Source organism: Mixophyes fleayi, chromosome 5 (assembly GCF_038048845.1).
Source record: "Mixophyes fleayi isolate aMixFle1 chromosome 5, aMixFle1.hap1, whole genome shotgun sequence".
Classification (NCBI taxonomy): Eukaryota; Metazoa; Chordata; class Amphibia; order Anura; family Limnodynastidae; genus Mixophyes; species Mixophyes fleayi.
The window spans coordinates 150,734,035-150,760,420 of NC_134406.1; the positions used below are offsets into that span (position 1 = coordinate 150,734,035).

Sequence of the window (26,386 nt, forward strand, 5' to 3'; positions counted from 1 at the left end):
GAAAAATTATTGTTTCACGCTGGGGAATATGGGATACCCAAAGCACTTGTAGTGCCAAATATTGTATAGATACTGCTGCTAAATATGACTTTTGGCAGCCAGAAAATTATTGTTTCACACTGGGGAATATGGGACACTCCAAAGCACTTGTAGTGCAAAATTTTGAAAAAAATGCCTCCTCTATCCTCCTCTCTTCCTGCTCTAACAATTGCTAATATAATTGGTAGCAGAATTGAAATAATAATTGAAAGAATAAGGTATACAATTATTGCTCTGTCCCTGCTCTAATACAGCCTGTGACCTAACCCTGCTCTCTCCCTCTGTCAAATGGCGATGGATTGCTGAAGAGGCGGGTATTTATGCATTTCAAATATCGCGAGAAGCGAGCCCCGAGATCCGACGATGTCACTGTGACGTTTTGGCTCGATTTCGATTCCGAACGGGCGGGAGAGTAACGAGCTCGGTACTCGGATAGGCAAAGTTCGGGCGGGTTCGGATCTCGGGGAATCCAGCCCGCCCATCTCTACTAAGAAGACAGTGGTAATGAGTATGGTGAAAATTGCAAATATTACACTGTTGTGTAAAATCAAATCAGGAGTAAAGAAGGTTGAAAATAGTGTCTGAGATGGTTCTAAAGTCGACTCAAAACTGGCAAATTAAAAATCCTTAAGGAACACAATGTACCAATATTATATAATATCAGTTCCTAGGAAAAGGTAATAAGGATGAAATTAAAGTTCACTTAAAATGAAGTAATTCAATAAATTGGGGCCATTGAAGACTTAGACAAGATATACTTGCATGTTGAATGTTTTTAATATCTCAGTCTATCAGTCACTTTAGATGTAAATGAATTGTATTTAAATTGTCATATTAGCTCTCAATTGATCTTGATAGCTATAGAAGAAAACACTGTATTGAATGATAGCTTATGCATTTCTAGGCATATAATTTATCACTTAATTTAATTTAAAGCAACGTTTGCCTTGAAAGCTTTCTACTTGTCTCATAAAGCACATTAATTTAATGAAAACAGGGAAGTTTTCTGTCATTATAAAACACCTATCCTACGCTTTAAAATTTTCTGAACAGACTGACTTTGCCACTGTAATCAAGTAGTTTAGAAATTATAGTTTTTGGTTAGTCGTTTTCACATTTTGGACATTATGGACCTTATTTAGCATTAAAAGAAATTGAGATTGACACAAGTTGCAATTCCCCCTATGTAAGTGTGACAAGTCCCCTGTCAATGTGGCCTATACTGAGTAATCCACATCTCCCAATACTCCTTTTTATTTTTTGCTGCTGGCGCATAGATACATGATGATGATCATCAACCAATGGATCTGTGCAGTGTTCAAAAAATAAATAAAACAGCATCCCACATACCCTCAACCAGTAACATTGGGCCCTCTCTTCCAGCCTGTTTAGCACAAGGCTAAATTCCCAAGTGGTTCCAGCTGGAGATAAAATGCTTTTTCTTCCTTCTTTTCTTCTTCTTTCTTTTTTATTCTGTGATAATCAAATAAATAAATAAAACCTTTCTTGAAGACACAAAATTTGCCTACCAGACCTGCAAAACAAATGACAGGCCAAATGCAAGTTACCAATCAGAACAGTTATACTCTGATTGCCTAGAGCATGAGAAAGCCACTCTGATTGGCTATTTGTGTATAGCCTCCATGTGGGGTATGAACTTCATTGTATCATTGAGGTTAATTTATAAAATGTATCAATGAACTTCATGATTCAGCCACTTCAGCTACTAATTATTTGTAGTAAAATTGGGAGCCATTTACTTGTTTTGAAGGCTTTCTTTTTTAAGTGGTATCATCATCATCATCATCATCATTTATTTATATAGCGCCACTAATTCCGCAGCGCTGTACAGAGAACTCATTCACATCAGTCCCTGCCCCATTGGAGCTTACAGTCTAAATTCCCTACTGTATCTCATGCACTCTCATATCCTTTCAGTCTCCGATTTTTGGAAAGGGGACATTAGTCTTGGCATAGGGTAGCAATGCTGCTGTGGGAACACTCTGCTCATTTTGCTGGTCACTGCTTTTATTCTTTACTTTGCAATTTAATAATGTATTATTTAAATAATATAAACATTTACCAATTATTATTTCTAAATATCTATACAGACAAAATACAGTTGGAGCTAATACCATGGAGGGACAAAGCGGTATGGGACGCTCAAGAAATATGGCCATGGGGGGCACAAAATGTAATTTTAAGTCTTTTGCTCAGCACCGTTTTAGTAGATTTAACTTTCTCTCTTTGCTTACTTTCGCAATAATTTTACCCAGTACTTCACCATAAAGAATATGGAGCACTTGACACAGCTACCTGGGATTAGGTATTTTTTAATCAGCCTAGTCTCTGTAGCCCTGAGGATTACATCATGATTTTATGTGATTGGGAATATATTGTATTCATTGTAAAAACATTATTTAAACAATAGATGCAACATATTTATTAAATTACTAGTTGTTATAAACAAATGTATTTGTATATTTACATTTTTTTATAGTCATTAGAATACACAACGGACAATAAAATCAGTATTTTAACTCCAAAAAACAGTTTAACAATAAAGTTATGAATTGAATGTTTTGTAAAATACATGAATAACAGTAAATTATTTACAATATATATACTCATATGTTTTATTTTCCCAGTGAACCAATAAGCATCCTATTTTTAACACTGTATTTGAAGACTGTACACTATTACAATTAATAAAACAATACAAATAAATATAATTACAAATACTCTACAGAAACTTTAACAGATTGATGCATAAAAACAAATAATGTATTGCAGTAGATCAAGATTATAATAGCTCTGTGCTACTACGAGTTTCAGTGTTAATTAGCATTTAGAAATAAAGACATATGGCATGCTTCATTTACTGTGCAATTACTCACATACAGTATACCATAGCTTGAGGAAATTAGTAATTAAATTAGAATTTCTATTTCTAGATTTGTATATTACCTTCATAAACCGAAGCTCCAAGGTGTAATAAAATTACATTTAAATACCTGTGTTGAATACATACTTCTTCAAAGTTAATACATTCAAAAATATTAAGTAAAAACATCTTCTAAGAAAACTAGCAATTTTTTTTACTTGAAAAATAATCAACACTGTTAGTAATATTATAATCTTAATATGAGTAGAATGATCGCAGTTTTATATACACTATATGGAAAAAAGTATTTGGACACTTAACCATTACATCAACAGGGACTGTAATGATATCATATTCAAATAAATATACTTTAATATGGAGTTGGTCCCCCTTTTGCAGCAATAACAGCTTCCACTCTTCTTGGAAGGCTTTCCACAAGAAGTTGGAGTGTTTCTCTTGGAATTTGGGCCCATTCATTCTGTAGAGCATTTATGAGGTCAGGCACTGATGTTGGATGAGAAGGCCAGGCTCGCAATCTCTGTTCCAGTTCATCCCAAACGTGTTCGATGAGGTTGAGGTCAGGGCCAGTCAAGTTCTTGCACACCAAACTCATCAAACCATGTCTTTGTAGTCCTTGATTTGTGCACTAAGGCACAGTCATGTTTGAATAGAAAAAGGCCTTCCCCAAACTGTTGCCACAAAGTTGTAAGCATAGCATTGTCCAAAATTACTTGGTTTGCTGAAGCATTAAGATTGCCATTCACCGGAGATAATTGGCCAAGCCCAAACTCTGAAAAACAGCCCCATACCATTATCCCTCATCCACCAAATTTCACAGTTGGCATAATGCAGTCAGGCAAGTAATGTTCTCCTGGCATCCGCCAAGACTCGCCCATCTGACTGCCAAACAGAGAAGCGTGATTCGTGACTCCACAGAACATGTTTCCACTACTACACAGTCCAGTGTCGGGGTTCTTTACACCACTCCGTCCGGCGCTTTGCATTGGTCTTGATGATGCGAGGCTTGCATGCAGCTGCTCGGCCATGAAAACCCATTCCATTAATCACCCGCCCACTGACATTAATGCCAGTGGAAGTTCGGAACTCATCAGCTATGAAATCAGCAGAGCATTAGGGACGTTTATGCCTTAGCACCTTAACACCTTAGCAGTCATTGACCCTGCTCTGTGATTTTACGTGGTCTTCCGCTTCATAGCTGAGTTGCTGTTGTTCCTAAATGCTTCCACTTTCTAATAATATCACTTACAGTTTGCCGTTTAATATCTAGCAAAGATGAAATTTCACAAACCGTTTTATTGCAAAGGTGGCATCCTATCACAGTACCATGCTTGAAGTCACTGAGCTCTTTAGAATGACCCAAAGGCACAAGTGGGGTTTGCAGAAGATATGCAGTCTTCCTTTCTCCCATGGGCCAACCCAGAACCCACCAACGGATAAAGGGAATGTCAGGGAGAGGAATACAAAAAGATAAAACCTGATATAACGAGTCAAGTCCACGAGGAAGCAGTTGGCGAGGCTGAAGAACCCGGAACAGTGGTCCATTCCGATCGCAGGGCTTGGCGTGTGGGCAATCTTGGTGTTCTCTGGGGAAGAGGAGAATCTTCTGAGGGACCAGCATTGTCATTGCTGATGCCGAGATTGGAGAGAGTTCTGGCCATTAGCATAGATCCCTGATGCCAAATTAGAATATGGAAAGGGAAACCCCATCGGTATTTAATGTCCCATTGCCGAAGAAGTGTGGTGAAGGGTTTGAAATTTCTCCGCTTGGCCAGGGTGAGGGAAAACAGATCCTGGAAGATTTGTAAGTTGGAGTTGTCGAAGACGATCAACTGAAGCCGACGGACCGCTTTCATCATTGCTTCTTTTGCTGTGAAGAAATGCATTCTGAGAATGACGTCCCTGGGTTGAGAAGGGTCCTGGGACCGAGATCTCAGCGCTCTATGAGCTCTATCAAGAAGAAGGTGGTCTTCAGGAGTTGAAGGGGAAAGCTGGACAGTTTTTTGAGGTAGAGTTCCAGGTAGGTGGGTTAGACCTGCTCCGGGATCCCCTGGATTCTCAGGCTGTTACGCAGTGCGCGGTTATCTTGATCTTCCTGGTCATCTTTCAGCTGAGTGATGCCCTGGCAAACGACTGTTGACAGGTCACCACCTCCTCCACCCGATGTTCTAGGTGGTTTGTTCTATCCCCTATTTCTACGATGTCCGCTTTCAGGGAGTGAAAAGCCTGTACAGAGGCTTTGATGTCTTTTGCCTCTTTGAGGAGAGATAGGAAGTCTCGACGGGTGACAGGTGAGTGGTCATTGCCCTCGAGCTCTGAATCGGAATGTTAATGGGACGACTCAGGTCTTTCAGTGCTCCCTTTGACAGGCGTTTTGTTTCTAGAATGATAGGGAAAAAGTTCTCCTCCTGTAGGTTTTCTTCCTCTTTTAGGCATCACTTGAGAAGGAGGGAATAACAGAAGGGAAGGGTAGTATTGGAGAACTCAGCTCGGCTGTGTAGAACTAAGCACTAGGGGAGGTGCATTTGGACCGTCCACCTCAGGTCATCCTCAGCCTGTGAGGAGTAAAAGTGATGGAGAGAGACGCCAGTGCCCACCCGCACAGGTTGGGGGCAGTGACAAAATCTCTGTAATGCAATTATGTCACTAGTTCTACCAACTTCCTTCAATGGAAGACCAGGGAAATACTCATCAGTCTGGTGCATTGTGATCAGTGAATATAAGAGTCACCCTTGGCAATTAAGAATGTGAAACAATTAATTATGGGTAAATCTTTTTCTGGCAGTGATTAAAATGCTTGCAAAATTTTCCACAAGGGTTTCCATAACTGAAAAAAGTACTAGGGGAAGTAAAACCGCACATCAGCATGAATCCAATTCGCAAGCAGATCTAAACAAGCCTGCCTTTTTTGCCAATTTTGGCTGAGCCACCAGCGATTTGAATTTGGATCCTCCATACTACTGTATGTAACAAAAGGAGGCATTTAGCTGGCAATATGCAGAGAAAGCAGGGAAGTAGAGTAAAACATTGGCACAGTTATGTACCTAGGTGGAGATTAAACCAGGTAAAAACATATGTGTAGTTTAAAATTGGTTCACTTACATGATTTAAAAGCTGCTTCCTCTCAGCAAACAGACAGGTGGGTCTGATAGTCTAAACAGAGCCAGGGATGGGCGTTTCCTTTTAAAGAGAAGGTGGGTGGGTCACCTGTCCATCAAGCTAGGCCTGTGGGAGGAGTGTCAGGTATAAAACCCTGCTTGTTTCATTGTTCAGGGAGATCAACGCTGGGCTAGCTGGCTGATCTGGACAGAGAGCTGGACTATGTATAGTAAGCGTTGAGGGTCTCCATAATTGCTGTGCAAGTATACAGTGTCAAACAATTATTACCATCCTGACAATAAAGAACCATAAAAAGGAAGAAGTTGTACGCGTGTGCTTCTGCAGTAGCGGGCTCTTGCCACAAGTGGTGTCAGGAGTGGGATGCTCCGGGAAGCAAGTTTCCGCTACCATTCCCACGCAGACGTCAACATGGAGGTAGTACTGAGAACCCTCGTGAATGTGGCCGCTGCACAGCAACAGCAGCAAGCTCAGATGCTACAAGTCGCCGAGGCACAGGTGGAAAACACAAGGCTCTTAAGAGAAGAGTTAAGCCAGGTGAGGCATGACAGAAATGAACCACCTGGTCCTGTTCTTCAGAAAATGTCACCAGCTGATGACGTAGAAGCATGGACAGAGAGCTGGACTATGTATAGTAAGCGTTGAAGGTCTCCATAATTGCTGTGCAAGTATACAGTGTCAAAACATTATTACCATCCTGACAATAAAGAACCATAAAAAGGAAGACAAATGATTTAACTCAAACCGTATGCTATAAAAAAGTGTTCAAAATAAATAATACAATTAAAAAAATGAATTCACCCCCTCCCTTAAAGTAAATAAATAGCTCTGTCGGCTCAGCATTTGGCTTGGTCCTCTAGGGACAGAGAGGATGGAGGGATGGTCAGAGAAAATTACCTAGAGATTACTGGCCCAATGTTGAATTCCTGCTATCCCTGTCCATTGGGTGCTAAATTAAGAAAATGTGTAAAAAAAATGTGTAAAAGTATAATGGCAACCTACAAGCACCAGCATGCACATGGACACAATGTGAAATATAAGTGCTTCCAAATAAAATAAAATTTTGTCATGCACTTTGGGGGATTGCAAACCACCACACTTTAGAAGTGGTTTGAGATTTTACCCACCAAACTCATAATAGATCCTGTAGTATAAATCTAAGAACAATACCCGAGTTTGGCAGTTTGCAAACCAAACTTTAATAAATCTCCTCCCTAATGTTTAAAGTACCATTGTGAGACCACCCTTAGTGTACATCTTTTTATTTTTAAAATAGATGACAGATACTAAAATCAATATATACCATTGTCATTGTTCATACCATGGAGTAAACTGAACATTTTACTAAAATCATGCCAATTTAAAGTCTTTTTATATTGTACAACAAAATGATACCTTAGCAACATTCACAGTCTCTGATGCATTTTCTCCTATATTTCTTCTCATTGCACTAAGAACTCATTGAAACTGAAGATTTTAAAAGCTTTATTTCTTACCAATGTGTGCAAGGCTCAACAAATGTTAGCAAGTGCCATGCTTTGGACTTCTAGAGGATTCAGAGTACTCATTAAAAGTGCATCAAAAGCCAGCTGCACAACCTTAGTAGGTGCAAATACACTCACATAATTTATTTCAGAATGTGTAAGATTCAAGCTTTGATTTTGAACCACTTGTCCTGCAGCTAGTAAACCAATATGGTCGACATCTGTGGATTTGTCTCTTAATGGAAACACACTGACAGTGATTTAAAAAATAACTTGATTTATTATTTGCTTCAGTGTTACTGTTCATTATAAACAAAACATAATATTACTGTGTAAATTGGTTATGTTGGTTAATATATATCTATTAATGTAATCAAAGACAATAGCATTACTGAAATAAAATTTACCCTAAAGATGAGATGTATGTTGTGCATAGAGAGATGAATATATACGGAGCATAAAAAGAACAAAGGTATGTTCCTATGCCATGTAAACATATAGAAACATAACTTCTTAATGATAGATAAAAAACAAAAGACTGATCTAAGACAGTGGGGTGGGGGCTTGGCCACATCACCTTCGGGGCATAATACACATTTTCCTAATCCCAGCTCTATCTTCCCTTTATCCCACACTAAATATATGTGTATACAGATATGTTGTACCCCTTTACAATGGGGGGAAGGTTAAAGTAAACATTACAGGTACACATTTAATTATTTTGCACAATAACTTTGTCAAACTTGTATAAAGTGACATATTTTTATACTCACGAACCACAGGAAATTTGGAGAAAAACTACTTCACAGAAAGGGTAGTGGATAAGTGGAACAGCCTCCCATCAGTGGTGGTTGAGGCTAATTCAGTAGAGTAATTTAAACGTGCTTGGGATAGACAATGATATAATACAAAGATTAAAGGATCAAATAGGGTTTAAGGTACCATAGGTTAAAAGATGGGCAGACTAAATGGGCCAAGTAGTTCTTATTTGCCATCAAATTATATGTTTCTATGTTTTAACTATGGGTATTTCATAGGTTGAAAGAGTTTAAGCCAACACTTTTTCAATGACATTCACAGTTTTTTAAGGGAAAAAACGAGGCTTACTCAAAATGGTTGATTGCCACACAATGTGAGCTGTGGAGGGGTTTAGGTAGGAAGGAACATTTTTATTTATGTTTGTAAACTTTACACTTTTGTTAAAACTGGTGGGGTCTCTATAGTGAGGGAAAGATCTTATGGTGCTCTTTACCATGCTAATTAATTACAGTGTTATTTGGATCTGATAGCAGCTTATATGCAAGTTGCTATTAGATTCAGGTTACTCTGGACCTTATCATTTTAGTGACAGGGAAATTTGATTCAGGAGTTCCCATACACACCCTATAGGTGGTCTCCACAACTGAGGAAATCTGAGCTGATATCCTCATGCCATCAGTAGGTTTTCTAACAATGCCAGTCAGTGAATTTGCAAGTGTTTTCAGCAGATAGTGTTCACCGTAAATGATCAATCAAGGTAGAGACACAAAGTCTATAGCCCAATGTAAATCTGTCACCAGTTTGAAGCTTGTTAAAGAGCCAATTATTTATTAACTACTAATACAGGTAAGTAGTAGGTTTGACGAATTACAGTTAGCGAGTCCAGTTTTGACATTTAACAGTTTAAAATATGGTTCATCGTAGCCTTTATGTTTAATTCATGAACTGTACTCTCCTATCAAAAAAAAAAAAAAATATTTGTCAACTACTGCATATACATAAAAGTCCTATCAAACGTCAATGAAGCCTGATGGAATGACTCAAAATAGACTGCAATGTTCGCCAGCCCTTCCCTTCCTGTCAGTAACAGTCTATGTGGTGGCAAAAAATGAAAATCAGAAATAAGGAAAAGAACCCTCCAAAATAAATTTCAATTGTTGACCTAATAATACTGTCAACATTCAAATTGTCGACCCAATGTTGACGACTTTCGGAATGTCGACCAAATGACTGTCTAGCCGTTGACCGCATAACATTTGCAAGATGTAGATAAATGCCAATATGATAGGACTGTTCCATAAAAAACTGTTAGTTAAATATCCATTGGAATATAGTCACTGTTTAACTGTAATTGTTGCATACATTCAAAATGATTATTACAAATATTATGTAATATAGCAGTATTACAAATTTTAAAATAAATATATTTCTTATTGTGGTTAGTAAGTTCTTAGTGCTTAAGGTATGTTTCTACACTTTTTGATTGCATTTTTATATAACAGTAAACAAACCTGATGAGCAAAAAACCTGATGAACAAAAATTCCTCTTACTAAGCTGTGATATAGTTGATTAACACTGTCCATACAAAGAACTGAAAATTCATTATGGAAATATGTGGAATATAGCAATATCTGTAAAAAGGAAATCCGATTAGCAAAGATTGAAATTTAGAAACATATAACAAAACACTAGCAAGTCTAATTCTAAAATGTTGCAAAACAACAATAAAAAAAAAACTTGTAAGGTTAAGATACTAAATTATAAAGTAGGAAAAATAAGTATAGGTGATAAAAGGAAAGTTGATCTTCTAAACATTTTTAAACTGTTTTACAAAGGGCATTGGTTGTGTAGCAATAACCTATGTACACTCTTAAAAGTTACTTATCTAACACAGGAACAAGATTAAAACTAAAAACCACGATGACATTCACATATGTGATCTAAAGGAAGTAAGTTCAGTAATTGATGAAAAGCTATTTGATAAATTTATGGGCTCCCTTCTCACCTGGTCAGTGCTGCAAGATTGTCAGAAAGTACATAGGGTACCAATCATTGATGAGGAAACACATTTAGAACCCGAAAACTACATGCTCGTAAGCCTGACTTCTGTCATGTGTAAATCATTTATTACTATTCTATAATATGCAATTACAAATCTCCTTTCTTGGCCTCACCTTACCTCATGCCCTCCCCCTGTAACCAAATCCACATGTACACAACAAAGCCTAAATACCATTAACCCAATCCACTTCTCATCTTCGCTACAACAACTATTTTCTCCTATGTCTGCATTTTTCTATCGTAATCAAACCGTCTCTTTCTACAACAAAACAGTCACTTCAGCCCTAGACAATGCAGCTTGAGCTACCACATACAGTCTCCAATGTTCCAAACCCCAATCATGGCACACCAAACAGACCCACTTCATGTAAAAGTTCTTCTGTACTGCAGATCGCCACTGGAGTAAATCTCTGCCCTTTCAATTGCCAGACAAATTCGTTACACTTATCTCATCATCTCACCCTACAATCTGTCCCCTCGACCCTATTGCCTCCCAACTTCTCCGCTCCCTCTCCTCCACTGCATGCCCACTTCTAACTTACCTCTTCAGCCTGTCTCTCTCCACTGCACATTTGCATCCTCCTTTAAACATGTGCTCATCTCACCATCTCTAAAAAAAAAATCTCTTGATCCAGTTTCTTTCTCTGAATACCACATATTTCTGTCCTCCTCTTTGCCTCCAAACTACATGAGCGATTAGTATATAAATGCCTGTCTCCCTTTCTCTCCTCTCACTCCATTCTCAACTCTCTGCAATCAGGCTTCCGTTCCCAAAATTCCACTAAAACTGCTCTCACAAAAGTGATCGTTGATCTACTTACTGCAAAGTCTAAGGGTCATTTTCCTGGCCCTCTCTGCTGCTTTTGACACTGTTGATCACCCTCTTCTCCTACACATCCTTCACTCCATTGGCCTTTGTGACACAGTTCTTTCCTGGTTCACTTCCTACCTATCAAACAGCTCCTCTAGCGTTTCCACCTCTGGCACTTCCTCCCCTCCATTCCCACTAACTGTTGGGCTCCCACAAGGCTTTGTTCTTGGTCCTTTTCTTTTTTCATTGTACACGTCTTCTCTTGGGGCACTAATTTCCTTATTCGGCCTCCAGTACTACTCTACGCTGATGACGCTGATGACACCCAAATCCATATCTCTTCCCCTGACTTTTTGTCTTCTGTATTATCTCATGTAAACAACTGTCTTTCAGCTATCTTCACATGGATGTCCCAACCAGTGTTCCCTCTAAGCTGAGCAATCTGGAATGGAAAGAGTTAAAAGGTCACTCTAATGAAGGCTCCGCCCGAAAGGTTTGCATTCACAATCTGCAGGATGTTGTCTAGTAAGATACAGGTTTAACGCTATAATTTCCAGACTGCTCAGCTTAGAGGGAACACTGGTCCCAACACTACCTAAAGGTCAACATTTCCAAAACATTTCCAAAAAAGAGCATATTAACTTCCTTCCTGCCAGAATCATCACTGACCCTCAAATCTCCCTGCTGCCATGGTGTCACACTTGACTCCACCCTTTAATTTATTCCTCACATCCAGACTCTCTTCCAGTCCTGTCGATTCCACCTTAAAACATTGTCAGCATACACCTTTTTCTTACTTAACATGCTACCAAAACTCTTATCCATTCTCTCATCATCTCCCGTCTTATCTACTGCAACCTCCTGGCATTCCCGACACCCATATATCCACATTTAAATAAACCCTAACCACCACTTTGCAAATTCCTACTCTGGCTCCCTGTGTCCTCCAGAATTCAATTCAAATTACTCACCCTTACCTACAAAGCCCTCAACAACACCACCCATTTATACATCTCAAATCTAATATCAAAATACTCTCACTCTTGCCCTCTTAGGTCGCCCTCTGACCTGTGCCTATTCTTGTCTCTGGTTACCAGCGCCTACAAGACTTCTCTCATGCTGCTCCATACTTATTGAATTTCCTACCATGCCCAATTAGGCTTTCCCCACAGCATTCAAATCTTTAGACATTCTCTAAAAACCCATATATTTTTTTTATAGCTTACCTTATCCTTGATCCTATTCAGACTAATATACCCATCTCCACTCTAAACCACACTATCTCTTCTTGTTTCAGCTGTGCCCTCTTCCACTTAGAATTTAAGTTCTCAAATGAGCAGGGTCCTCAATACCCTTTGTTTTCATATTTGATTTTATTTTGTTTACCTTGTATGTCCTGTTTTTCCTACTATACTGTGCTGCGGAGCACTGTAGCGCCTTAAAAGTCTACGATAATAATAATAATAATAATAATAATAATAATAATAATAATAATAAAAACAATTATATTGTACAAAATATTTTAGCATAGTTTCAGCATGGTTTCATGAAGGAACAGTTAAACCAAACAAATATGCTCAGCTCTTATAAGGAGGTAAGTTTCTAACTGAATCTTGGTAGTGCAATTTATGTGCTATATTTGGATTTTGAGAAATTGTTTGCAATTGTTCCACATTAGAGCCAGGTACAAAAGATGAAAGTACTATATTTAGGAAAAAAGGAGTGTACATGGGTAGATAACTGGTTAAAAGGTAGAAGGAAAGGGGTAGTTAAAAATGGAACATATTCAGACTAGGTTAATGTTGTCAGTGATTGGGTCTGTCATTTTCAATCTTTTTATTCATGACTTTGAAGATGGCAAATAAAAGAAGGTGCCTATATGTACTGATGATGTGATGGTAAAATGGATGGATTAGAGTAAAATGCCTGATACATAGACAAGAGTTAACAATATTAAAATCAACTGTTCTCATGAAATATATTTTTAATAGTTTGCATCACCTTGTTTTGCTTATTCTAGCACATTTGTTTACTTAAGATAAAATGATGAGTCTGGAAACTGTCTAATCACAGAATGTACTAGAAGACTTGTTGATGTCGTAAGAGCATAGTCATAATAGCGGATAATCAGTGGCATAATGAATTTTAAACCAATTGTGGTATTATCCTTATCTCTTTTCCTTTGATGCAAAACTGTGTATAAAAGATAATGTATTTGTCATAGTGGGTATGACTGCTCATTTGTGAGTTTAAACATTCCTGCCTAGGCTTGCTTTATGGAATAAATAAAATAAACTTGACATTATCTGATCTGAATCTATAGTCTATGACAACGTATCTTTACAACCTTTCAAACTGTAAAACTCTGTAAATTTTAGATAAATATCATCTGAAGTAATGAAGAAAATATTAAGCATACCAATATGCAGCTTATACCTGTAATAAATATACTCAAACAATAGTAAGATTGCAGGGCAGGAGAGGCAGCCTTTTATGACTACTATGATGACTTCAAAACTTTTCCTACTAAAATTACATAAGAAAAATTGGTTAACATAGATAATTGTTACAAAATTATTATATCAGATGTCCTCCATGGTACCTTATACTTGACAAAACTAATCAAATATATCCTACTGTTTCCATAGATTCTCAGAAGATTGTGTCAATGCATTAATCAATGAGTGTCTTCAGCAAGTTGTTCTTTCTCACCAATGTACTGAACACTGTCTTCTCAGCACTCACCTTGAAGGCACTGACAATCATTCTAACAAATTAATTCATTTAATTTAAATGGAGAACTGACTGCCAAGTCCTGGAGATATGTTATCTTGCTTTGGACAGCTTCAACAAGAGTCAGTAAGAGGTTCTAGTTTAGTCATAAAGACAATAACTGTAAAACTAAATAATTATTATTATTAATAATAATAATAATAATAATAATAATAATAATAAATACAAGGTACTACCAATACACAAGTTATTCTGAGAATACATCTACTTACTTAGTACTGTAATATACTAGGACTGCTGCACCTACAGATTTCTGTGTATAGTACAAGTTTACCATATTACAATTTTATATTGTTAAATATTAGCATAACATTAACTTGAGCTGTAGCACTTTGATATGTTCACACAAACTCATTATTGTATGCAATTTTGATATTGCCTTTTATTGAAATTAATTAATTTACTCTAGCTCTGACATATTTGTAAAATGTAATAGAGTTACTTAATAAATTAAATTGTGCTGTTATGTGACGTGATTGAATTAATGCATGAATCTATTTAAAATATAGTTGAGACATAGTTAATTGTTAATGTATTAAAAACATTCAAAATAGTAAATCACCTTTCCTATTATATAAAGTTGGAAGGTTTTGTAAGCATTATAAAGTGATCAAATGAAAATATTTGTAAATTAAAAAGAGTGAGATTAAAAAAAAATGCAACCCATATGGTTGTCAAAACTTTTTAGAGATTGAGGGGACATTTTATAAACTGATGTTTATTGTCCAATTTTCACCCTGCGGTTGTTGGTTGGCAAATCCTTAAACTGCATGTAGTTTAAGCCAAGCTGCATGTTAAAACCAGGTGTGAAACATCTGATTTTGCTTTGGCTATGTGGAGTGCCTGGCTAATGGCTGGCTAGGCCTCACAGGTGTCACCCTGCCTGGCTTACTTGTATGATTACATTCAAATACAGTATACTGAATGTCCACTCCCTTACATTCTCCAACAGCCCAGCCTAGTCAGCATTGGAACTGGTACTCTAGGGTGCAAGCACAGAAAAATGTATAGGTCCCTTCTTTGAGAGAGTACTGGCCCAATGCTGTTTGAACATAGGGTATCTGATATAACCTGCTTGTTTAAAAAAATATTCAGTATATAACAGCAGAATAAAGATAATTCATTAAGACTAGACATTATAAAACAGTAGTATTTCTACTGCGGAAATTCAGGCATCTCAATGGCCTTTCAAACTCACATATAGTAACCAGCAGGGGAGGACTGACAAAATTTAGCCCGGGGAGCAAGATTCTAAAAATGCCAGTGGCCCACTGACCCAGCCCAAGGTAGCCCACTATGGGACCAGCCTGGGGGGCAGATGCTCCCCCCCCTGCCCCCCCACCCCAGCATGCTCCAGGTAACCAGTAACCAGTATAGCCAAAATATTGTACATTTACTCTGCAAAGAGAGCTACCAGAGATCAGGTATCAACTATATTTTTAATGGGACTCATTTTATGTCTTCTAACAGCACTTCAGAGCAAAGGATATTTCTAGGTGCACTTTAGTCAGTGCAAAAAGAAAACATCAAACATACAAAAGAGGCACTCTAAACAAAACAAGTCCTGCTGTTCCCTCCTTATTATTTTAAGACATTATTCAATTGTCATAGATAGGACTAAACTTAGCAGAATTTTAGGAGAAAATAAAGTTTAATAAAAACGCAGGATGGCTTTGTTGTGACGTTTATATTCTTAACAGTATATTTTGGAATTTTTCCACCTCCCTGTAAAAATGGCATATGTATGTGTTTATTCTAAGTTGCGCTTTGGGTAAAAGAAGTGTAAAATAAACGTAACTAAACATAGTGCCTTAAATACATTTGCATGAAGATAAATTTTACGTGTAGTATTATTATTATTATTATTATTATTATAGTTATTTATTAATAAGACACTACAGTTTCGGAGCCCCAGATACAGAGGCAAGTAACACATAGATTAGGTTATAAACATAAGTCACACAGTGTGGGTAAGACTATGGGGAATCACACAGAGTGCAACAAAAGACATGATTGGACGCATGAGGTAGTCATACATAAGGCAGACAATAAGTAGAGTGGACCCTGCCTGTAGGAGCTTACGTTCTAGAGATGATCAAATATCTTACAAAATATATAAATACATTTTTAAATAAAGGCACACAAAAGTGATCAAAGCACCAGTGATCACAACCTGTGCTGGTTACCACTAATGCAGGGGTGCGAATAGCATGAGGTCAGCATGCAAAAGCCACTTCTAGCACCAGGTTATGATAGACTGGACTGGTCACACTATAAAACAGGGAAACCAAGCAGAGTGAGGTCCCCCTGCTGTAGTGGGACACAGCCCCATTCTGCTCAGTACACGCCAGAGTTCCCTAAGGAAATTTGTTCTACAAAGAAAATTGCAACCCCTGTCTAAAGCTAGGTACACACTACAGGGTTTTTGTCCAATAATCGGCTCAACCATTCGACATACGACTGCTCGTTCGAAAGTCATGTCAGTGTGTGTAGTGACACAATGGTCAAAGTCTGCCCAAATGGACAATTGTCGCCTCATTTGGGTGGTCCTACAGTTCAATATTTTCGTTCCAATCTTCTTTCCGTTGTGTAGTGTGTATACATTTCTGATCGATCCACGACAATCCTCAGATACTTCCACGACCTGGGGGGCATGTGCATGTAAATTTGTGATGCCTGCACCAGTCCCACGTGGTGCGGTATCCGCTCATTACTGACTTGTGTTTTGCATACATATGTATTGCACCTGTCTGGTTGCAGACCATTACACTTGTGTAAAGCACGTGTGTTATTACCCTTTGCATCTATAAACCTATTCATATTTACCTTCTATAAACTTATACCTTCATAAACTATTAAAATTATAAAGTCATATTTACCTTTATTAACTAATATTCGTAAAATACCCAGAATAAACCACACAGTGTTAAATATAGTGAAAGCTCTGTCCCTTTATGCTAATGTCTTTGGTATATCGCTACATGCCAAGCAAATGCTGCTTTAGTTTGTACGAAATTAAAATCAATTCTCATGACAACGTGGCTGTAAAAAGTCTCTAACGGGACAGCTGCTCTTCCCTTTATCGTCTAAAACAAGGCTAGTGTCTATGCAGTCCACGGACCGAGCGATCAGACATAAAAAGTTGGTAGAATGTTCTGTAGTGTGTACCCAGCATAAGAAATAACAGTACCATGCTGAAGCACTGGGGGTCCACCCACCACCATAAAGTTCTATAATTGAAATAAAACCTAACCAATTGCCTTGTTCCCCCAATTATTAAACTCCGAATTCCAAAGGGGTCCCCTTCTTTCTTCTTTTCCAGAGTAATCCAAGGGAAAGTAAAAAAAAAAAAATGTAAGACGCTGCTGAACTGCTCCTTGCAGAGCACGGACACAAATGACAGACCAAGAGGCTTGTCCACAAGTAACCATCTACAGCAGCTTCACTCTCAAATGTATGGTATTATTGAGACCCGCATTATTATTATTATTTTTTTGCTGAACAGCCTGGGGTTTTGTCCCACTATAACAAGTGTCCCTCCTATGGTGTGACGAGCCCAGTCTCTAATAGAATGGCGCTGGTTTCAGCTTTTGTGGGTGGAGACCCCACGTTGTTCACCACCACCCCGCCCTGCCCACCAGGGTTCGAGACCCCGTGAGAGATGTGTCTGCTGGCAGATGTATCTGCGGATGTGTCTACTTTTAATTTTGTACAATTTTGCTAACATGCGATTGTTATACTATGCTTAATATTCCCTTCTCTCTCCCTTTCCATCCTTAGGTGTAGGGAGTCTTAAATGTAAAAAGCAGCCGAATCTGCTTACCGACATATGTGTATGCATCTTTGGATTTGGTGCACATGTGCAGTAAGGAAATGTCTATTATACGAAATGAAAGGACTTATGTCCAAATCTGCATGAGACCTAGAATTTATAAAGGCATTTTCCAAGAGTGAAAAGAATTCATGCACCTTGAAATGCGCTGGAAAAGTGCTCAGGTCTAAAACCGAGGCATTTTGCAGTAAGAATTCAGTACACATTAACAGTACATAGACTACTGATATGCACCCTGAAACACTTCCGGGGTCTCATGGGTGGCCCTCTAACATTTATAAAGGGCTGCACATTACCATTAATCTCAATAATAAGTTAAAGCAATACATTACTCGAGGAGAGTGATATATTTCTGTAATAACATATTAGCAAGCATTGTAAACAGGTCTTACACGCTATAACAAACAAATCTATCATAAAGCAGGACGCCTCAAGTACAGGCTTGGAGGCCCGCATTCAGCTTGGGGCCTGTTGACTGTCACTGACATAGACATTATGATATGTAAAAGACAAAGATTTAAGTAGATTTCTTTACAGGTACAGAAAATATACATTTTTTTATGAAATCTTTAACTAGCAGACATTAAATATAATTCTGATGAAAAAAGAAACATATTTCCTGAAAAGTAAAACAAAAGGTTATAGCATAAGAGACAGATGAAGGTTTTACTGCTGCAAACATGAATATCTTATCACTTTTCAACCAGCATTTGAGAAAGAAGGAAAATGTAAAAAGAAATTTTAAAAAATGAACTATTTCTTTTCCATAGTAATATTGCAATACAAGAAATACAACTAGTTTGTGAATATCTCTTTCAAACTTAAGGTTCTTAAATAGAAACAAAATCTTCAAAGCAAAATACTGATACAATAGCATAGAGTGAATGTTTTAATACCAAACCAGATTTGCTAAAATATGGAATCCAGCCTAACATGTTTTTATATTAGAAAAAGAAAATCCCTTCGGAAATAGTCAAAAAAGAACATTGTTATTCTAAAATGTTTTCCAACATTTCAATTATTTACAAAGTTTTCATTTTAGTTCAAAGAAACAAGTTTCATATTTTAGAGATAAGAAACCTATTTGCCCCTAACAATATCCCTGAGTAAGCAACTTTTGAACAAGGCTAACTCATTGGTATATATTATTCATGGGTTTGTTAAATGAAATGCTTGACCCTAAGAAATATTTGTAGTCATTTTTTGGAGAAACATGCAAAATTAGTTGAATTTCTATTATATCTGCCATTCTAGTCTTTACCGTGTAGAGTTCTGCTGCAAACAATGAAGAGCTATTGTTTTGGAACCTGCTGATTTTGCATATAAATTATATATATATATATATATATATATATATATATATATATATATATATGCAAGAGGCACAAGTGAATGACACAGGTTACGTGGCTGGATAATTTGGAATAGGTAAGACAAAGTACTCAAAATATATACAAATGGAGCACATTTCTCTTAGCTGAATGGCACTATCACACCTAGACATAACATCCCACTATGATTGAAATACAATGGATGGAGGAAGATTATTTAAGCACCATTGATCTAAAATAAATATGCGCCATCTGTATTTCACCTGGCATGTGGTGCAGAACCTTAGAAATGAAGAGATGTGACATTCATGTTGTGAGGGTTAGAATATGGATTTACATGAGGATCATGTAGGAAACTATTGCTATATTACATACCTTTCAGTAAGACAGATATGTAGATGGGTTCAGAGTTATGTCATGTTACTACAGTATATTTAAGTTACACTATTCCAGTATTTAGATGCTCTAGCTGCAAATACAATTTCAAAGATTTGTCATAGAGATAAGTGAAATTTTCAAAGCTACTTTTCATGTATCAGCATTTGGTCGCTAAATTTCACATACTATTGTATCTGATACCCAGACATAAACATATTTGTTATCATATCCAAGGGCTATGAATATCAACAAATGTAACCGATAGGTAAAAATGACTGGAGATGGAGTTCCGTTTTAAACATTTTTGCAACCAACATACTTACTGGCATTTATTATTTTTCTATACACAAAGACAAAAATGCATGTCTATTAGTGTGGCCTTAAATCTCAGAAAACATATGTATATGTTTACAATATGCATACAATTGCCAAAACTTTTCTACTGGCATTAAATAGTTCTGTAACACATTTGCAAGTCTAATCTATGGATATAAATTAGGGATGTGCACCAGCCACTTTTGGTGTCTGGTGTTTTGTGTTTTGGATTCGGATTTGCTTGAGGTTTTGGGTTCGGATTTGTTTCGCAAAACACCTGACGAAAGGTTTTGGTTCGTATTTAAGGTTTTGGATTCAGATTTATTTTGAAAAAAACATAAAAAGTGCTAAAAAACAGTTTTGTGTTTTTTTTTTCACTCCTACGCTATTATTAACCTCAATAACATTCAATAACAATCATTTCCACTAATTTCCAGTCTATTCTGAACACCTCACAACATTGTTTTAGGCCAAAAGGTTGCACCGAGGTAGCTTGAGCACATAATGCCAAAAAAAGAGGTACAAGATGGAATTGTTCTGGGCCCTCCCTCCCACCCCTCGCGAGATTCGACACGAGACTTGGACGACAGAGCCTCGTTTTCATTTTTTGCCTGCCGGAAATATCCAAACAGTGCTCGGATCCCGTTTGGATCCGCTCTGTTCGGGTGGGCTCGGATTAGCGGAATCTGAGCCCGCTCATCTCTAATATAAATGTCTAAGCACTGCCTACTAGAGTTGCTTTGCACCTCTATTGCCCTTAAATCAACTTAAATCCTCTTTTCTTCTTCATTATCACCAGAACAGTAAGAGAGTAATGGGACAAAAGGATGCATCAGTTATTTGTTAAGGCTGCTTTTTTAAATATTTAAATTTTTCTCATTTCTGTTCTGTCCAAGTAAAAGTCACTAATGGCACTATGTAGGCAGGGAAACGATTGGTCTTTCCTTGAAGAAAGATACAAGTCCAGTTAGTTAGAAACTTGTTTGGCTTCCTGCTTCCCTCCGTGCCTCTCCTCTCTTCATGACAATATATTTATCACAAGAAATTCTGCTGTAATAAGTGTGTTTTTCCATAAAAGTGCTACTTTACCGACATACTTTGTACTGGTGTGAACATTCCAGCTATCAAGGCTACACTGGCTATTATGCAGCAATAACAACGAATTTCTATTGCCACTCATCGCAGCAATGGAAAATCTTGTATCGCCGCAATTTACTAATAAAATGTGTCCATGGCAGTTGAGTGGTACTCAGCTCCCTAGCAATACTGGTTTGCAGTGGTAAGAGGAATCTTACTGCTTTGACAGCCAGTCTTGCCTGCAAGTCTGTATGCTTGACCCAGCTTTACCAATTCACACATGTGCAGTGGAACTGGATGCCCTATCTTGAGATTCTAATTCTACTTTCGTAAAAAAATAATAATCAAAATATAAATCAATATTAAAAGGAATAATAAATATATTAATGCAAATACAAAATGAAAACAAAGCTTTGCATAGGGAAGCAATCGCTGGATGAAGCCCAGTGAATCTGTACAATGGAGGAGGCTTCTGCCAGCGATAGACGATCATAAACCTTTCTTAAATAGGTCCGACAGTCTGTTCTTTCCTTGCCCGCTTCAAAAAAGGGTACACACAGGCTACATACACACAGATGAACAGGAAATGAAGAATAGTAACATAAAAGGGCTAAGATAAATGTTCCTTAAAAGATTATTCCATACTGTACCCATAAAGGATCTGCATCCAAGTTTGCACAAGGAACTCCCTTGTTTGATTCATTTCAATAGCAGATGCTTTTATTATGCGTTTGAACCACTCCCATTCACTAATTATTCAGCTGAAATGCAAGGTGCAAATCAACTGCATAAAGCACACAACTCAGGATTGTCTGGGTAATGTATATCTTATGGGCAAAAACAATAAAGTGATTATTTCTGGGATTATTTACTTAAATTGAAAATTAGCTTGATCTATATGGGTAATCTAATACATTCTAATGCTTTTATAATGGTAAGGCCTAGATATTAACTGTATGGTTTTGCAAGAACATCAATTCAAATTGCAGAACAAAATAAACTCCAAACACTCAACCTTTTTGCATTTTACCTTTGATGAAAAGCAAGTTTAAAATATAATAAAATAAAATAGTGTATAATACAATTTACTCCAACAATAATGGAAAATTTAAATATTAAAATGAAAGAGTAAAGTAAAGCATTGCAGTCCAAACCAGAGATTTCTGACCTATAAGTATATTAGAAATTATTTACTTAATAAGCAGTTAATTAACTATAAAAATCTAAAAGAAAAGCATAACTCAATTTACAATTAAATATTTTATAGACTATATGGGCATCATTTAAAATTATATCATTTTTAAAATTTTCTTAAAAGTATAATTGCTAGAATAAAAATGCATTACCAATAACTTAATCATAGTGCATATTTCTATATTAACATGTTGTGATGGATTCTGTAATAAGAGGCACATCCAGTCTATGTGCACAGAAATATTTGATTTTGCATAGGGACAACATATGTTTTAACCGGTTGTAGTGACATTACCGATGGTTAGATCGCTAACATAGTGAATTCCAGCAAAATAAAGCCGATTGTAATAAACCCGATAATAACAAAATGCAGACTTAACTTAAAACAGACATTATACACAGGTTTTACATTATACATTTTACATTATACACTGGTTCTTTAAATCTATAATTTTGACTGTTGCCCTTATTAGTAAAGTCAATAGAAAGTGCTACTGTTTCCTTCAATCGGAAAATAGAGCTGTCGTTTACCAGTCAAGTTGGGGATGTACTGCATCTTTTTAAGTTAAGTCTGCATTTCCTTATTATCGGGTTTATTACGGTCTGCTTTATTTTGTAGGAATTTACTGGGTTGTCTATATAAGCATGGGTTATAAGTACCCAACCCGTTTTAACTATGATTTTCTTTTCATCTTTATTTAGTTAGTTACTTGGTCATGGAATACATTTCAAAACTCTGCTGGTCAGGAAATGACTGATTTGAACAGCACTGGTTTAATTAAATTACATATATAATACCTAAATCTCTATCAAAGTGAACAGTTTACCTTTTTAAGTAAAAGGATTCCCTCCCTTGTTTCTTTATCAGTGGATATGGAGAAAACACCATCTCCATTGATGATTGAGTACCTGATGTCAGCATTTAGTCCAATGTCTGCATCATTAGCCTTGATTTTGCCAACAGCCGAGCCAACTTGAGCTGATTCAGGAACATATAATTGGTAATGTTCTGTGAAAACATTTTTTAAAAAGTAATTATCAGCTTTCATAAGAGATAGGTCCAACAAGTATAATCACACTAAAAAGAAATATAATGTTTAAACGAGGAATCACAAATATTATTTTTGAGATAATAAGATATAGTTTTGTCCATATAAACAATGGTGCAAGAATATAATGATCTACAAACTGGTACCAACAATCCAGAGCTCTTTTATTTTTTGCAGATCATTTTCTAACTTGTTGTAATTGATATTCTACCTAATAGTTATATTAATCTTACAGATCTGCATACAATGAATACAATTCAATTATTTCATTTAGGGATTTTAAAATAAGAGTACCATTATATTTAGGATAATTCTCCATGATCCATCTTTTGTACAATCAACTAATACACACATTTCACCCATTTACACAATAATAATATTTGTATACAAGTGTTTTTTATATTGAAGTATGTCTATCATATGCAACTTAAGAAAACAATAAAGTAAAATATGAAATAATAATAATAACAATAATAATAATAATAATAATAATAATAATAATAATAATAATAATTATTATTATTATTATTATTAATTTCTCTTAAACAGAAATTATACAGTCGATTCCCATACCTTATATTGTGTTCTAAATGCTCATAATAATTCATTATTTCTATTTTGCAGCATTTAGAAAAACAAGAATATCTCCAAAACTGAATTTATGCTGAAACTTTACTTCATAAACATCTGTATTTCTAAAACAAATTCTATATACAAATACATTTTTCTGAACCCTCTTTCTATCGGTTCCTTTTCATTTGAAACACTATGAAAAATGCAATGAAATAATGAATGTCCCTGGTAAATATAAGTTACTTTATACCCATGATGCTACAAAACTAAATGATTTTTCTGCCTTATTGCTAAAGCACTTGTTGTAATGAATCATGTATCATTCACTGGTGGAAATCTGTTAGTTGAATACAAGTTGTACTTTATTTGCTACCTTTCCAATTCCTCCAAAGGAAAAATAAAAATGCCATTAGGTAATACTTTTATTTGATATATTGCTTGAAAGCTTCCTTTCTTACGGTTAAACCAAGAACAAAGTACCAAATCAGAATTGATTCCAATAGTGACTAGCTATGAATCGCAATCACACTATTACCTTTAAGCCGCAAAGTCTTTGTAAGGTATGCACTGTATTTACTGCTCAAGATGAGATGGAATGATTTTACACTATGGCTCCAGCATGTTGTACAACATATTGAGATCTGATGTACTGACACCTGACTAAAATCTGTAGCTCGATTATATGAAAATATAGTACCACTGAGATCAGCTGCTGATTTATAAAGAAAAATGAGCTCAACTGACACACACTGTAAGCAATAAAATGCTGCCTCAAATAAAAATGTTGTGTTAAAAACTATTTTACATTATTTGTTGCAGAATGGCATCTACTTGATACTGTTCTTAGTGTTTTACTTTTATTTTAACTGCATTTTTTTCTTTTTTACCAACATGCAAAAGAGCTGTAGAGAAAAATGTAATGAATTAGATCACAAAAGAGTATCACCTACTGTATGTATAGCTGCTGGCTGGATAACTGACTTGCTGACTCCTCACAGTAACTACTGACTTGGTCATTTATATTAAACACACATAGCTGTTAGCTTGCGCAAGGAGTGAGCTGGTGACATTGTAATTTCCATAAGTGGTTGTCTGCTAATGGAAGGGATCAATGACCTACCAGAATCAAGGAACATGGTTTTGCATTTATTTGAACTGCCTTGTATGAATAGCTACTTACAATGTGGTTGCATTTACCTATGAACCAGAAAGCTCAATGGAACATTAATTGTTTGGCAGTATCTGTAAATGTAGCCTGTAGTAATACACAGGAACTCTTCAAGGAAGGCAAAGCACAGAGGACATAAATGATGAATTTATGGCCAGTTTAAAAAAATATAAAACATTTATTAACATCATACTAATATTTCAATGTGTAAATCATTCTGTGACCTAGCACCTACTTTGGCTATGTGCACTAGTCAAAAAGAGGCTTCCCATATAGAACAATACTGCATAGTTTCATGTCATGGCCCCTCTGTTCATTCTCAATTGTCCATATTGCTAACTGCCAAATGACCTCATCACATTTCCTTACAATATACATAAAGTCCAGTAAAGCATACTGCTTCCTAGAAATGTAAGCTGACACCCAGTACCCAGTACAGCTTCTTCATATTATCCCAAAGCCATTACCAATCCCCACCAGCCTAGAACCCACTATGGTGATCACTGGGAGGAAGAACCACCTAGAAATTGCTTTCACTACACACAAGGGGCCGGAGTCATTAAGGAGAGCAAAGCAAAAAAATAGAAACTTTGCACCTTTGCAAAACCCTGTTGCATTCGAGAGAGGAGGGGATACATTTAAAATGTGGGAACAGATTTATAGTTGGGATAGGGCATGACCTAAATAAACTTTCAATTTCAGTGTAAACATAAACCTATCACGTCTTTGTGTGCCACATGAGAAACAAAACATTTTTGCCTGCTCTCCTTAATGACTCAGGCCCATAATGTTCTTATTAGTTAGGATCACTACTGAGTTGCTGCCAATGTCCACTGTTCAAGTTTCCAAAGCAAGTAGATGGTATCTGGGTCATTCCACGTCAGTTCAACCAGGGTTGTCCACCACCCATCTCAGATTTCTACGAAATTTTTTTAGTTAAGAGAGGATGTCAAAACAACTATTTCTGCCAAATATCTCGACTGTCTGACAATTAGTTGATTATATATTGATTTTTCAATTTATTAAATAATTTACTAATCGCGGCTTCTTTATCCAGTTTATTTGAAGTATTATGGGTGTTTATTAAGGAATCAACACAAAATTTGGACCCCTAATGTAACTCTACCTCCCGAATCCAAAAATTCAAACCAAATTACTTTATCTGCCTCATGTTTTGCGTTACGGCAGTCTGTATGTAAAAGACTACCAAATAAGCAGCTACAATGATTGACTCTTTCTGTGTCTCCCTCTCTCTTTCTCTGGAAAGTTTCAGTTTTGGTCTCTCTAAAGGGAATCCCCTTCCCACCAGTTTCTGTTTGTTTCATTTCCTTCTATGTAAGCTTTATCCCATTGCCTCAGTTTAGTTCACTTTTTTTGTATGGTTTTTAACAATGTGTAAATTATGTATGCTGTACAGCAGTAATCGAGCATCAACTTCATTATTTTTTTTCTCCACTATGAAACAGAGTACCTGGCTGATTTTTTTGTGGTAGTAACTTATA

The 26,386-nt window shown here is 36.5% G+C and overlaps 1 protein-coding gene across 2 annotated transcripts in view; it reads right to left on the reverse strand.

The window, feature by feature from the left end:
- Positions 1-26,386, reverse strand: part of CDH18 (cadherin 18) — a 465,964-nt gene that overhangs the window by 113,425 nt on the left and 326,153 nt on the right. For both annotated transcript variants that reach the window (XM_075212928.1, XM_075212927.1), the window contains exon 6: positions 22,922-23,103. In XM_075212928.1, coding sequence (XP_075069029.1) covers positions 22,922-23,103 — 182 coding nt within the window. The remainder of the gene's footprint in view (positions 1-22,921; positions 23,104-26,386) is intronic.